General features: G+C 41.0%; 1 protein-coding gene across 1 annotated transcript; it reads left to right on the top strand.

The window, feature by feature from the left end:
* Positions 1-666: 666 nt before the first annotated feature.
* Positions 667-7423, top strand: LOC121287574 (testin-2-like). The gene is made up of 5 exons (XM_041205503.1): positions 667-789; positions 2661-2783; positions 4278-4481; positions 6983-7204; positions 7337-7423. The coding sequence occupies exons 1-5, from the start codon at positions 667-669 to the stop codon at positions 7421-7423; spliced, it is 759 nt and encodes a 252-aa protein (XP_041061437.1).
* The last annotated feature ends 3513 nt before the right edge of the window (positions 7424-10936 follow it).

Here is a 10936-nt window from a genome sequence, read left to right as displayed (position 1 = left end):
AAATTAGATTAAAACTGTTTGAGCAGAGAAATTAATATTCTGTAAATAGATTAGCACTTCTATAGAAAAGCAGATAGTGGAATGTCACACAATCAATAATATTTTCTAAATGGCGATACATTATCTGGACAAATTCAGTGGGAATTACAGATTCCTGACATCAATGTATTACTGACTGGGAACATTGAGTAAGTCAAATGTGAGGCTAAAGGCAGCTCGGTCTCTCCCCAAATTTATTTTCAGGTCCCACACCAGTCAGTGAACTTTACAATCTCTGCAACTGTGTTTCCAAGGTAAGTAAGAATTGTTGGGCATGTGGGAATTGACCATTTTAGTGTGCACAATGAGAAGAGGCATTGTAAATTTCACAAACTGATTCTCTCCTCATCTGAATGAATTGGTGATACATATTCTTTCTACAGTTGTTGTTTGAAACAATTGAAGACTAAATCCTACACCTTTGTCCCACTCCGTTATCATTCCGCCAAAAAATGATGAGGTGATACAAAGAATATTGGTTTATTTACATGACATTGAAATAACAAGGGTAAGATTGTGAGATTATGCTCTTGCATTACCTCTCCCCGTTCTTCTGATTTTATTGCCCATAGCATCTCTCAAAGGAAACCTAACTTGTTACAGGTTTGACGTGTGCAACATTTCACCATGGTATTTTTCCTCGTTGTAACGTACATCCTGACTGTTATCTCCATGGCCTCGACAAACCCAATCATTGACGAGGAATGGGAAAGCTGGAAGCAGGAATATGGGAAAAGCTACCCTAGTTTGGTAAGAATTCTAAGCTCATTCTCTAATAGAGCACTGAGGGACTACTAAATTGTTTTGAGAAAGTCAATTTGAAATGTGTAATTGACCCCCTACCCCCAACCTGTTAATATTGTTCAGTAAGAGACATAATCGAAAAAAAACAATGTCCTTCCATGGTGACTTAGATATTAAACACCAATCAATTCCATGGCAGTTATTGACCATTTCTTTGTACCAAATTTGTAAAACACAAATAATGGTTTTTTTAACAATTCCCCTCAATCAAATATTGCGAAGTCCAAAGCCATCATCTTCAGTCCCACAGCTAAAAGCTCTGTTCCCTAGTTACCAACTCCATCCCCACGCACCCCACTAGCAGCTGTCTGAGGCTGAACCAGACTGTTTGTATGCTCGTTGAAATATTTAACCCCTAACTAATCTTCTGACCACATATCTCTGCCATCACTAAGACACCCTATTTCCACCTTCTTTACATCGACTGACTCTGCTACTCTCTCACTTCATCTGCTGCTGAAACCATCATTTATACCTTTGTTACCTCAAGACTTCACTATTGAAATACACTCCTGGCCGGCCACGTTGTATCCTCTGTAAACCGGAGGTTATCCAAATTGCTACTGCCTGTATCCTAACGTTCACCAAGTTCTGTTCACCCATAACCCCTGTGCTTGCTGATCTACTTTAGTTCCTGGTTAAGGAATGTCTCAATTTTAAAATTCTCACCTTTGATTTCAAAACCCTCCATAGCCTGGTCCCTCCCTATCTTTGTAATCTCTCCAGCCCCACAACCCTCCGAGATATCTGCTGCATCAAATTCTGGATTGTTGCACATCCCCAATTTTAATTGATCTACCCTTGATGGCCATGCCTGGGTCCCAAGCTCTCAAATTCCCTGCCTAAACCTCTCTGTCTCTCTACCTCCCTTTTCACCTTTAAGATTCTCATTAAAAGATATCTTTATGACCCAGCTTTTGACCATGGGACTTAATATCACCTAATGTTAGTCAGTGTCAAATTTTGCTTTAACTCTTCTGTATATGAATACAAGTTGTTGTTGTTGGAAGCAGCCAATCATGACAGGACAAATTAGGATGCTTTCACAGTTGTCAAAAACCTAAATTTGGAGAGGACTATGCAGCTTGAGGAAAATGGGACCGTATATCTGCAAACTTGAGTGTGGGTAGGGGCAGAAATGGGGATTCTGGGACCTCCCTCACTGATACTGCTGAAACTGTCAGGGTCGGAGGTAGCTCCATTAATTATTATGCGAATGATAGGTTCTCACACCACTAGGGTACATTTATGGTGCCTGTTCATCCAAATCTTGCCAGGCATCATGATTTGCTTTAGCCAATTGTCTATTCCATATCTCATGTATTTTGTGAGAAAGAAATTTGTTGTCATGTAAACCCTGCTTTAGATTTGAGAAGTTGTATTTTTCCCCTGGCTTCTTTGCTCACAGTTTAAATCCCAAGGTTATTCATACCTTACTGAAGTGAGCCATGACTATTGTCTTTAACTATTTATTTCCAAACGATCTCTTGAAACTTCTCTGGTTTCTCCTTTCCTTTCTTTGCTCCTCACAGTTCTGATGCTAACTCTGAGCTAGAGATTGTATCTTTGGTTCTTCTCACCTCCAAATTTAATGTTGATGGTCTTGACGATGCATGCCCTTCTGTCACTCTATCTTGTTCTACCACTGTAGCTAACATCAAGTGGTGCCACCAACTACTTGAGCATTCAACTGCTTTCACTCATGGTAGGAAAATGCTGTCTCCACCTTCAGTATCTTCTTTCTATTGAAGGCAATCAATATCATTGGGCATTGGATCTTTGGTATTATACTATAATGTCCCAATCTCTTTGCATAGGAGGAAGATCAGGCCAGGAAGGAAATTTGGCTGGACAACCTGGAGAAGATTGAAGCTCACAATGCTCAATATCGCCATGGAAATTCGATGTATGAAATGGCCATGAATCGCTTTGGAGACTTGGTGAGTCATGCAAATAATGTCAGATTTGCTGGTTTGATACTGGACATGATGGAGAGTAACTTTATCCCAGTTAAGCCAACCTGCTTTGCTGGAAAAGAATATATCAGCTGGAATTATTTCTATGTCCATTGGTCTAGTTGTCATCTTCAACTATATAACTAACTTCGTGTGAACAAAACATTTCCATGAACAATCAATCGCTCAACGTCACTACACCCTGCAATGGTTCAATAAGGGGACTGACCTGGGTAATGAATGTTGCCTTGCAGCAAACAGCCACATCTTGAGAACACATATTAGAGAAGGAACTTGGAAGTCTGGAAAAAAATCAGAAAAGTCATTGTAGACCATCTGGCTGCTTTGAAAACCTAATTTCTCTCAATCACCCACTCCCTCAATCATCTCCCTAAATTTCTCTTAAACTTTTCTCCATTATTTGCCTCCACTAACTTGGTGGGCAATTTACTGCATACATTTCCGTCACACCCCACCCCACCACCATCCCCACAACCCCCATCACCCAACACTGTGTAAAATAGTTAAATCTAAACTGTCTCTCCATCTTTTCTCCTAGTTTGAGCCCAATCTCTTGGTTCTGCAATCTGTGACAATCTCAAATATATTTTTGGATTGAATGTATCTTTTTCTTTAGTATTTTAAATACTTGAATAATATCACTCTGAGGCTTCTCTCCTCCAGAATAAAGAATCCTGGGCTCTTTAACCACTTCTTCTCGTTTCAATGTCAGAACCCACCTGTCAGCTTGATTTTCCTTTTCTGCATTGCTTACAATGCTTTGTTATTCTTGTTGCAAGATTGCCCCCAGAATTATACACTTCAAAACAGCTCCATTTACAACCACTTTTCAGTTGAGCCAATTACTAACCCACCTCAGACGCTTGGCTCATATTTGATGCTTCCTTGACTTGTGGGCTCGTTTTCTCTGCGGCCCGCTGTCACAAACCTTGTTTAAAATCAAAATAAATCACTTCCACTTCCTTCAAATCTCGCAAAATCTTGATAGTCAAGAGCTTTCTGCCATAGTGCCCCACTGATTCCACAGAGCTCCCATTTTATATGCATCTAGGCTAGAAAGTTCCATCCCTGTTATCATCAATCATGGCTGCAAATGATAAACATAATGGGACAATGTGGAGCTACAACTGTGCAAACAAATAGATTTTGGCTTTGCATTTTTATAGAAATAGTCTTGTTGTAATATGCCTTTAAGGGATTCAAGCATGAACCACTTCCCTCTAACGTTGTCATGCTGCAGTCAATTTCACTTTTGCTTTTCAACAGAACATACAGCAGCCAACTCTGCTGCTGGTGTCTTCAAGCTTTCTACCTCTGTATAAATGTTCCGATGTGCCTAGTCTAAATAAAGGAAGCTACAGCTTGTTTATCAAATCCCTTATGAGTGATGGGCGCTTTAATATCATTATAACAACACAACAAGTCTCATAGTAAGCATTCTGCAACTATTTCTTCCAGACGCCAATGGAGTTTGAACATTTGTTCACTGATGCAAGGATTTCCGAAATGGCAAATTATACAGAAGTTGCATTGTCAGATATTGGTGGAACTGGAAGAAATCACCAGATTTTGGAGGAACTGGATGAGATGGAGGATGTTGTTCACTTTCCCAAAGATGTGGACTGGCGTCGAATGGGCTATGTTAGTAATGTAAAGAACCAGGTACCTACTATTTCTCACCATTTCTGTTCAATGCAGGTCAGTTGCTATGTTTGAGTTTGTTGGGGCTGTATTCTTGTTTAATAATTTGACTCCAGGGATGATTATTTTTAAGCTTTTATAATTTTGAACCACCTTGTGTTTCAAGAAATTGGAACTGTGGCAAATAGCAGGGGGAAAAATTAATGGGTGCTGTTCTTCTAAGAGCCCGTAGGTAGTGATACTAAGAACTGCAGCAGGCAATTGGGGTCTAAGTGTTTGATTCAGATAGCTAACAGAGAAGCATATTTTCATGAGAAGAATTTTCTCCCCATTGTGGCGTGGGGGTGTTGGGGGGTGGGTGCAGGGGGTTGTGGTTGGGTGGAAGCAGGTGCAGACAAGCTTGCTTCCAATCACCTGGATGCTGCCATTTTGAGAGGGCGGGCCAATTAAGGCCTGCCCAGCGTGACACACACTAGGATGTGCTGAATGCTCCCTCTGCGGGCGGGGGGAGTAGGCTGAGCTGGCGCCTACGTTCTTTTGCGCATGCTCGCGAAAGAGTGCAGAAATCTCCCCAAGGCACAGAGCTGCCTCAGGGAGATTAGTTTGATTTTTAAAAATTTTATTAAAGAAAAAAAATTTTTAAGACATGTCCCCTCATGTGACAGTGTCACATGAGCTGGGACATGTCAATGAACTTTAGTAAAAACTTCATTTAATATTTTAACCCTTCATGAAACTTCATCCCACCCGTGGATGAGATTTCATGATAAATGCGAAGGCTGCCTGGGCTCTTCACCTGCCCGCCAATCTTAAGGCTGGACTGGCAGCCCAATTAATTACTTTAATTAGTTTTTAAATAGAGCATCAGAATGATGCGCGGTGACGTCGAGAAATTCTCCCCCTGGATGTTAATAAAGATACATACACATTAAGGGTCTTGAGAATTTTCCAGTGCCAATGTTCCACTCTAACACTTCATGTGCTTGGTATATTTTTAAAGATCTGTATGAGAAAAATAAAATAATCAAAGCTGATTTACAAATGGACTTTTAATACTTTCATGTTATGAAATCACATGGTTCAAAAAAACAATGATAAGGAGCCAATGTGTTCTTGTGTGAATTGTGTGCAACCACAAGATTCTGTAGATTGAATTTTACCAGGGGTGGGTGTCGGGGAGCGTATTGCTTGCATCCTGGAAGAAAAATTGGCTGGAAACCAACTTGCGTTAAATAAGTCCGCCCTGCTGCTCTAATAGGCTGTGGGTGGCCTTAAAAATGAAAGAATTGAATGTCCGTCCCTCAGTGGAAGAAGTCCCAACCTCAAGAGCCAATTAGATCGGCTGGCAGCTCTTGCAGTCCCAGCAGTGCCAAGCGAGAGAAGTGGATGCTGCTGGGACTGGAAGTGTCAAGGACTCCGGATAAGTTGAGTCCGGGGTTTCTTTGTCGGGAAGGGATTGGATGCGTTAGGGAGGAAGCGTGATGGGGTTGAGGGGCAGGTTTTGGGTGCAATCATATTTGCTGGGGCGGGGGGTGCCTCTGATACATATAGGGGACCCCTTGAAGATGGACCCCACCCATCCTAACCCTCTTTTCAACAACATTGGTTAAAAAAATCCTCCTTGCTCTTGCCTGCCTTCCAATGCTCAGGGTAATATGGTAATGGAGGTGGATTAAGGCCTTAATTGCCACTTAATTGGGCAGTTAAAAACCTCAATAGGCCTAAGGGCAGGTGGCCTAGTGGGTTCCTGTATTATGGGGAATGGGTTGGGTATAGGCCGTGGGCTAGCCACCCATCATATTTTATGTGCCCCCGCAACTGAAAATATGCCATGTTTGAGGGGGTGGGTGGCGGGGGGGCATGTGATTGGTTGCGTGGGAGAGGAAGGCGCTGTAAATCCAACCCTGGCCAGTCTGCTCTGCATGGTTCCTTACTTGTGGCAATTTCTCCAGAGGGCAAGTTTACCATGGGAATTAACTCTTCGATCCAGCAAGAATTGGGACTTTGGGTTGGGAGGACAATTGAAATTGAAGCCGTGGAGTCCCTTAAACATGATGTGACTTGCCCGATTTCACCACATTATTGGGCTTGAGAAAGTACAGAGGTGGCATGGATGAAAGCCTTGTAATCATCTATACTCCTTGGCCACTTTTGCTTTCTCCTCCTCACTTACACACGGTAATTCACCTGCATCTTGTTTCTCAAGCTGTGCTGCTGAACTCAAATTATGGTGAGAGGGGCTGGACTGTTGTGTTCTGCCACTTGGGCAGGATATGGACCATGAGTTGAGGTTTGGACACCCTAAAGTGAATGGATATTCAGGTAAGGGCAATAGTCTGGAGCTGAATATTTTGCAGAACAGATTGCATGTCCATTCTCTCCCCCTGGAGTGTATATCAGCAAGCAAGGCAAATATATAGTCAACCATCTGAACTCTTTATTAGTTTTCAATCAAAATGCTGAAGATCATGAGAAAAGATTTAAAAATTTTAGCATTTGCCAACTTATCTGTTTTCCCTTAGGGTTACTGTTTATCCTGCTATGCGTTTACTGCAGTTGGAGCTCTGGAAGGTCAGTTGGCCAGGAAAACGAATCAACTCGTGGACCTGAGTGTACAAAACATCATTGACTGTTCTGATGGATATAAGAATTATGGGTGCAATGGAGGCTTGCCATACCGTGCCTTCGAATACGTGCGAGACCATGGCATTCAATCTGATCAGTCATACCCGTACCAAGCAAAGGTACACTTGCTGCACACTGTACACTGATTGTCTTCATTTCCCACAGTTAACCAGGGCTGTCATAAAGGCTGTTCTGAAAATATTCTGGTTTAAGGTATAGCTTCATTTAACTTTTACAAAATGTGTTTACAGAAGTTGCCTAGATCCGAGTATCCTCATGCAAAGTGGCAAGCAAGTGACATTTTGAATATCAACAGTAAGGGTGTCCTTCATTCTTAAAGTGAATTGGTGCAGTAATTCGTCCATTGTCCTTCCTAACAGAACTTGTCTCTCCCCAGTAATCATTTCTCAATTATAGCACCTTTCAATGATGCTCACTCCTTGATGAATCATATGGCTGTGGAACACTAACTAGGAAGAGTTAAACTTGTGAAAAAAAGGCATTCATCAATTGTGAATTCTTGAACATGACTGGCCTCCAAATTATGGCAGGCATGACAATTTGGGCTGAATTTTCCCCCTTATGGGGGAGAAGTTGGTGGGCGGGCATGTGCGGGCGAGCTTCTGACCAGTGCCCCTGATGGGAGGCGTGGCGCCATTTTGCGTGGGCAGGCCAATTAAAGCCTACCCAGCATGACGTCCGCAGGGAAGCGCTTTGCGCACCCTGTGTGGGCGGGGTGTAATGCCCAAAATCGGAGAGTACGCTCTTTGGCGCATGGGCAGGAAAGAGCGCACTCATCTCCCTGAGGCTAAGTGCAGCCTCAGTGAGAACGGATCTACATGTAAAAAAGCTCAAAATAGAAAAATAAAATTTCCCTTATATGTCCCCTCATGTGACAATGTCACATGAGTTGGGACATTTTCATAATTTCCAACAGATTTTGTTAAAATTTTTAAAACCCTACATGAATACTCATCCCGCCTGTGAAGATGCAGAAAAGCAAAGGCGCTTAGAGAGAGAGAGAGAGAGAGAGACGGAGAGATTCAGAGTGGAAGGGCTGGGTCCAGATGGGCCTGACACTGATCGGTGAGTGAAAGGCACAAGGGATTGCAAAGGATCCAAGTGATGGATGATTTGTTTAGTAATTTTTGACTGAGAGGCTCTGGAGAGCTTGGAATGAGTAAGGCTTTGATGAGGGTGAGGTATTTGCCATTGATGTGTTGAAGGAATAAGAGATAGGGGAGGAGAACAAGGCTGGGCTGTGGTATTTGAGTGGGGTTTTGCCTGTGATACAATGTTGAAGTTTATGGAAATTATTGTCAGCCAATTTGCTAAACAGACTCTTACATTTTAAATTACAGAGGAATAATGAGTGCTTATTTAATAGCTCGAAGAGTGTCACCAAAGTTAAAGGATTCAGAAGGATTAAGAACTATACTGAGAAAGAATTAGCTGAATTAGTGGCAAATGTTGGACCAATTTCAGTACTTATTCGTTCATCACATGATTCCTTCAAATTTTACAAATCAGGTAAAGAAAATTCTAAACCTTTATTCATTTACCATGGTTCAGATTCTATCTAACAATCTCCCTGTGCAAGACATCCATGCAAAAGGACCAATGGGGTAACACTCCATCTTCAGGGATATTCTAAACATCTTCACTTTGCTACTCCTCTCTTTTGAAATTCCCTCTTTCACCAGGCCAGTCACCTTCCCTAACCACATTCTGTTTGGGTGACCTTGGGACAAGTTGCTTGATGAAAGATGGCATATGAGTACTAAATCATGTTGTCTGACCTTCCCAATCTTTAATAATGTTAGTTGAGATATGAGTTTAGAGTTACTTTCATGTATGGTACTATCCTCCATTTTACAGGTATATTTGAGAATGTTGACTGCAACAGTAAGAAAATTGATCATTCAGTGCTCGTGGTAGGGTATGTGGATGAACATCCAAAAGGCTATTGGATCATTAAAAACAGGTAATTTATATCTACAAATTTAGAACATCAGGCATAATGGGAATCTTTTGGATCTTAGAGATTATATAGAGGGATGCTGGCCAAGAAGGCCTGGAAATCAATTATCTGATGAGGAAGGATTAAGGAACAGAGGCTTGAGTTTGGCCCTCCTAACATCATCATGAAGGCGATGCCAATTACGAACCAATGCAATAAAAGATATGAATGAACACATTAAAATCTTCACAGCATAATTCATTTATTTCGCATTGCACCTTGTGCGATAAATATAATGAGACTAATTAAACTTGCCCCATTGCCGTGTAAGCTCTTTGCCTACATAGCAGTCTCTCAACTAACTGGCACTTACCATTAGAGTACTCTCACAGACTCTATGTGTTTATTTATTCACCTAGAGCCTCTCAGCCTCACTTTTGTTGAGTAGTAAGTGAAATCTCTGTCTCTCTGGCTGCCGCAAATTGATTTATCTAGGAAAAGATGAGAGGCAAAAACTGATCTTTGATTCTTCCCTCGACTCTATGTACTGAGGATTGTCCTGACCAGCTGCTAATCACTATTTCCACCTTGAATGTACACCCCAGCCCACTTCCCAGGATGTTAAAGCTCACTGTATTGTTTTTTTAGCTATGTCCTCTACTATGCAATTTGAATGACAACTATCCTTCCATTATGGCTGCAAGCTGGCTGCACTCAATAATCCCTCATTGTCTCAAAACTAATCTGATCTGTAAAGTTATACAAATATGTTGGCTGTTCCATTTGGTATATCACCTAATTATCCTAATAATTTTTCTATATGGATTGTATAACTTCATAAGCAAACTCTATGTAAAGTAAACCTGATTTCCTGTTGATAACATAATCTAAAACCAAATGCATTCAAGACAAATGAAAAATTGCAAATATTTCAGAAGCAAGCTTGCAAGGATCCTTACTCCATTCATTTTGTATGTAATTAGGTTGGTTTTAGATATTAACAAATAGTCTTGCTTTTCTAGCTGGGGAACTGCCTGGGGTGAGAGTGGCTACATGCGCTTACTGATGGGCGAAGACCTGTGTGGAATTACCTATTGTGCTTCATACCCTATAATCTGAAGAATTTCAACTTCCACAAAAATGGGAAGAAGTTATTTTAGATGTTGTAATGTATTCAGCAACTATTTGATATTGTAACTGAACTTTATTAACAAATAGTCTTGCTTTTCTACCTGGGGTGAGAGTGGCTACATGTGCTTAGTGATGAGCAAGGACATGTGTGGAATTACCTGTTGTGCTTCATACCCTATAATCTGAAGAATTTCGACTTGATTAACAAAACAAAAATGTGGAAGAAGTTATTTTAGATGTCCTAATGTATTTAGCAATTATTTGATATTGTAACTGAGCTTCCAGTTTCTTGACTAAATCTGTATTAAAGACTCTATCAATTCTGGATGCAACATGGAACAACCTCAACTTGTCTTCAAGTGCATTTTTGAAAATGTAGCAATGTGAACTGAATTTAGTGGTCTTGGATTGTTTGAAAGGTGCTTCTTCAAATCAATAAAAGAAAGTTTCAAATAAAATGACTGTCATTGTCTCCTCCTAGTGAGGAAATGCAATAGCTGCTTGAATAAGAGAATTGTAAAGAATCCATGTGAGTGGAAGGATACTAGATGGCTCAAGTGAAGAAAACTATGTCGAAGGGCTAAATGGCTTATTTTTGGGCTGGAACATTTTATAATTCTGCAACAATATTCAGAACCATACAAGTCACTTTGCTCCAGGTTACCCTTATAATGTAATTAACAGGATGAGAACAGTATTGGTAAGGTCATGCTATTGCCAATCCTTAGTTGTCATGAGAGGCTAGTGATGGGTCTTTTTG

The sequence above is a fragment of the Carcharodon carcharias genome, chromosome 14, assembly GCF_017639515.1.
Source record: "Carcharodon carcharias isolate sCarCar2 chromosome 14, sCarCar2.pri, whole genome shotgun sequence".
In the NCBI taxonomy this organism is placed as follows: Eukaryota; Metazoa; Chordata; class Chondrichthyes; order Lamniformes; family Lamnidae; genus Carcharodon; species Carcharodon carcharias.
The sequence above is the reverse complement of the archived record's forward strand: the minus strand, read 5'-3'. Positions and strand labels throughout refer to the sequence as shown.

Excerpts from the sequence above, each read along its gene's own strand:
- LOC121287574 (XM_041205503.1), top strand. The coding sequence starts at position 667 with ATGGTATTTTTCCTCGTTGTAACGTACATCCTGACTGTTATCTCCATG. Across the intron at positions 790-2,660 it reads GGAAAAGCTACCCTAGTTTG|GAGGAAGATCAGGCCAGGAA; the intron begins GTAAGAATTCTA and ends CTCTTTGCATAG. Across the intron at positions 4,482-6,982 it reads TTAGTAATGTAAAGAACCAG|GGTTACTGTTTATCCTGCTA; the intron begins GTACCTACTATT and ends GTTTTCCCTTAG.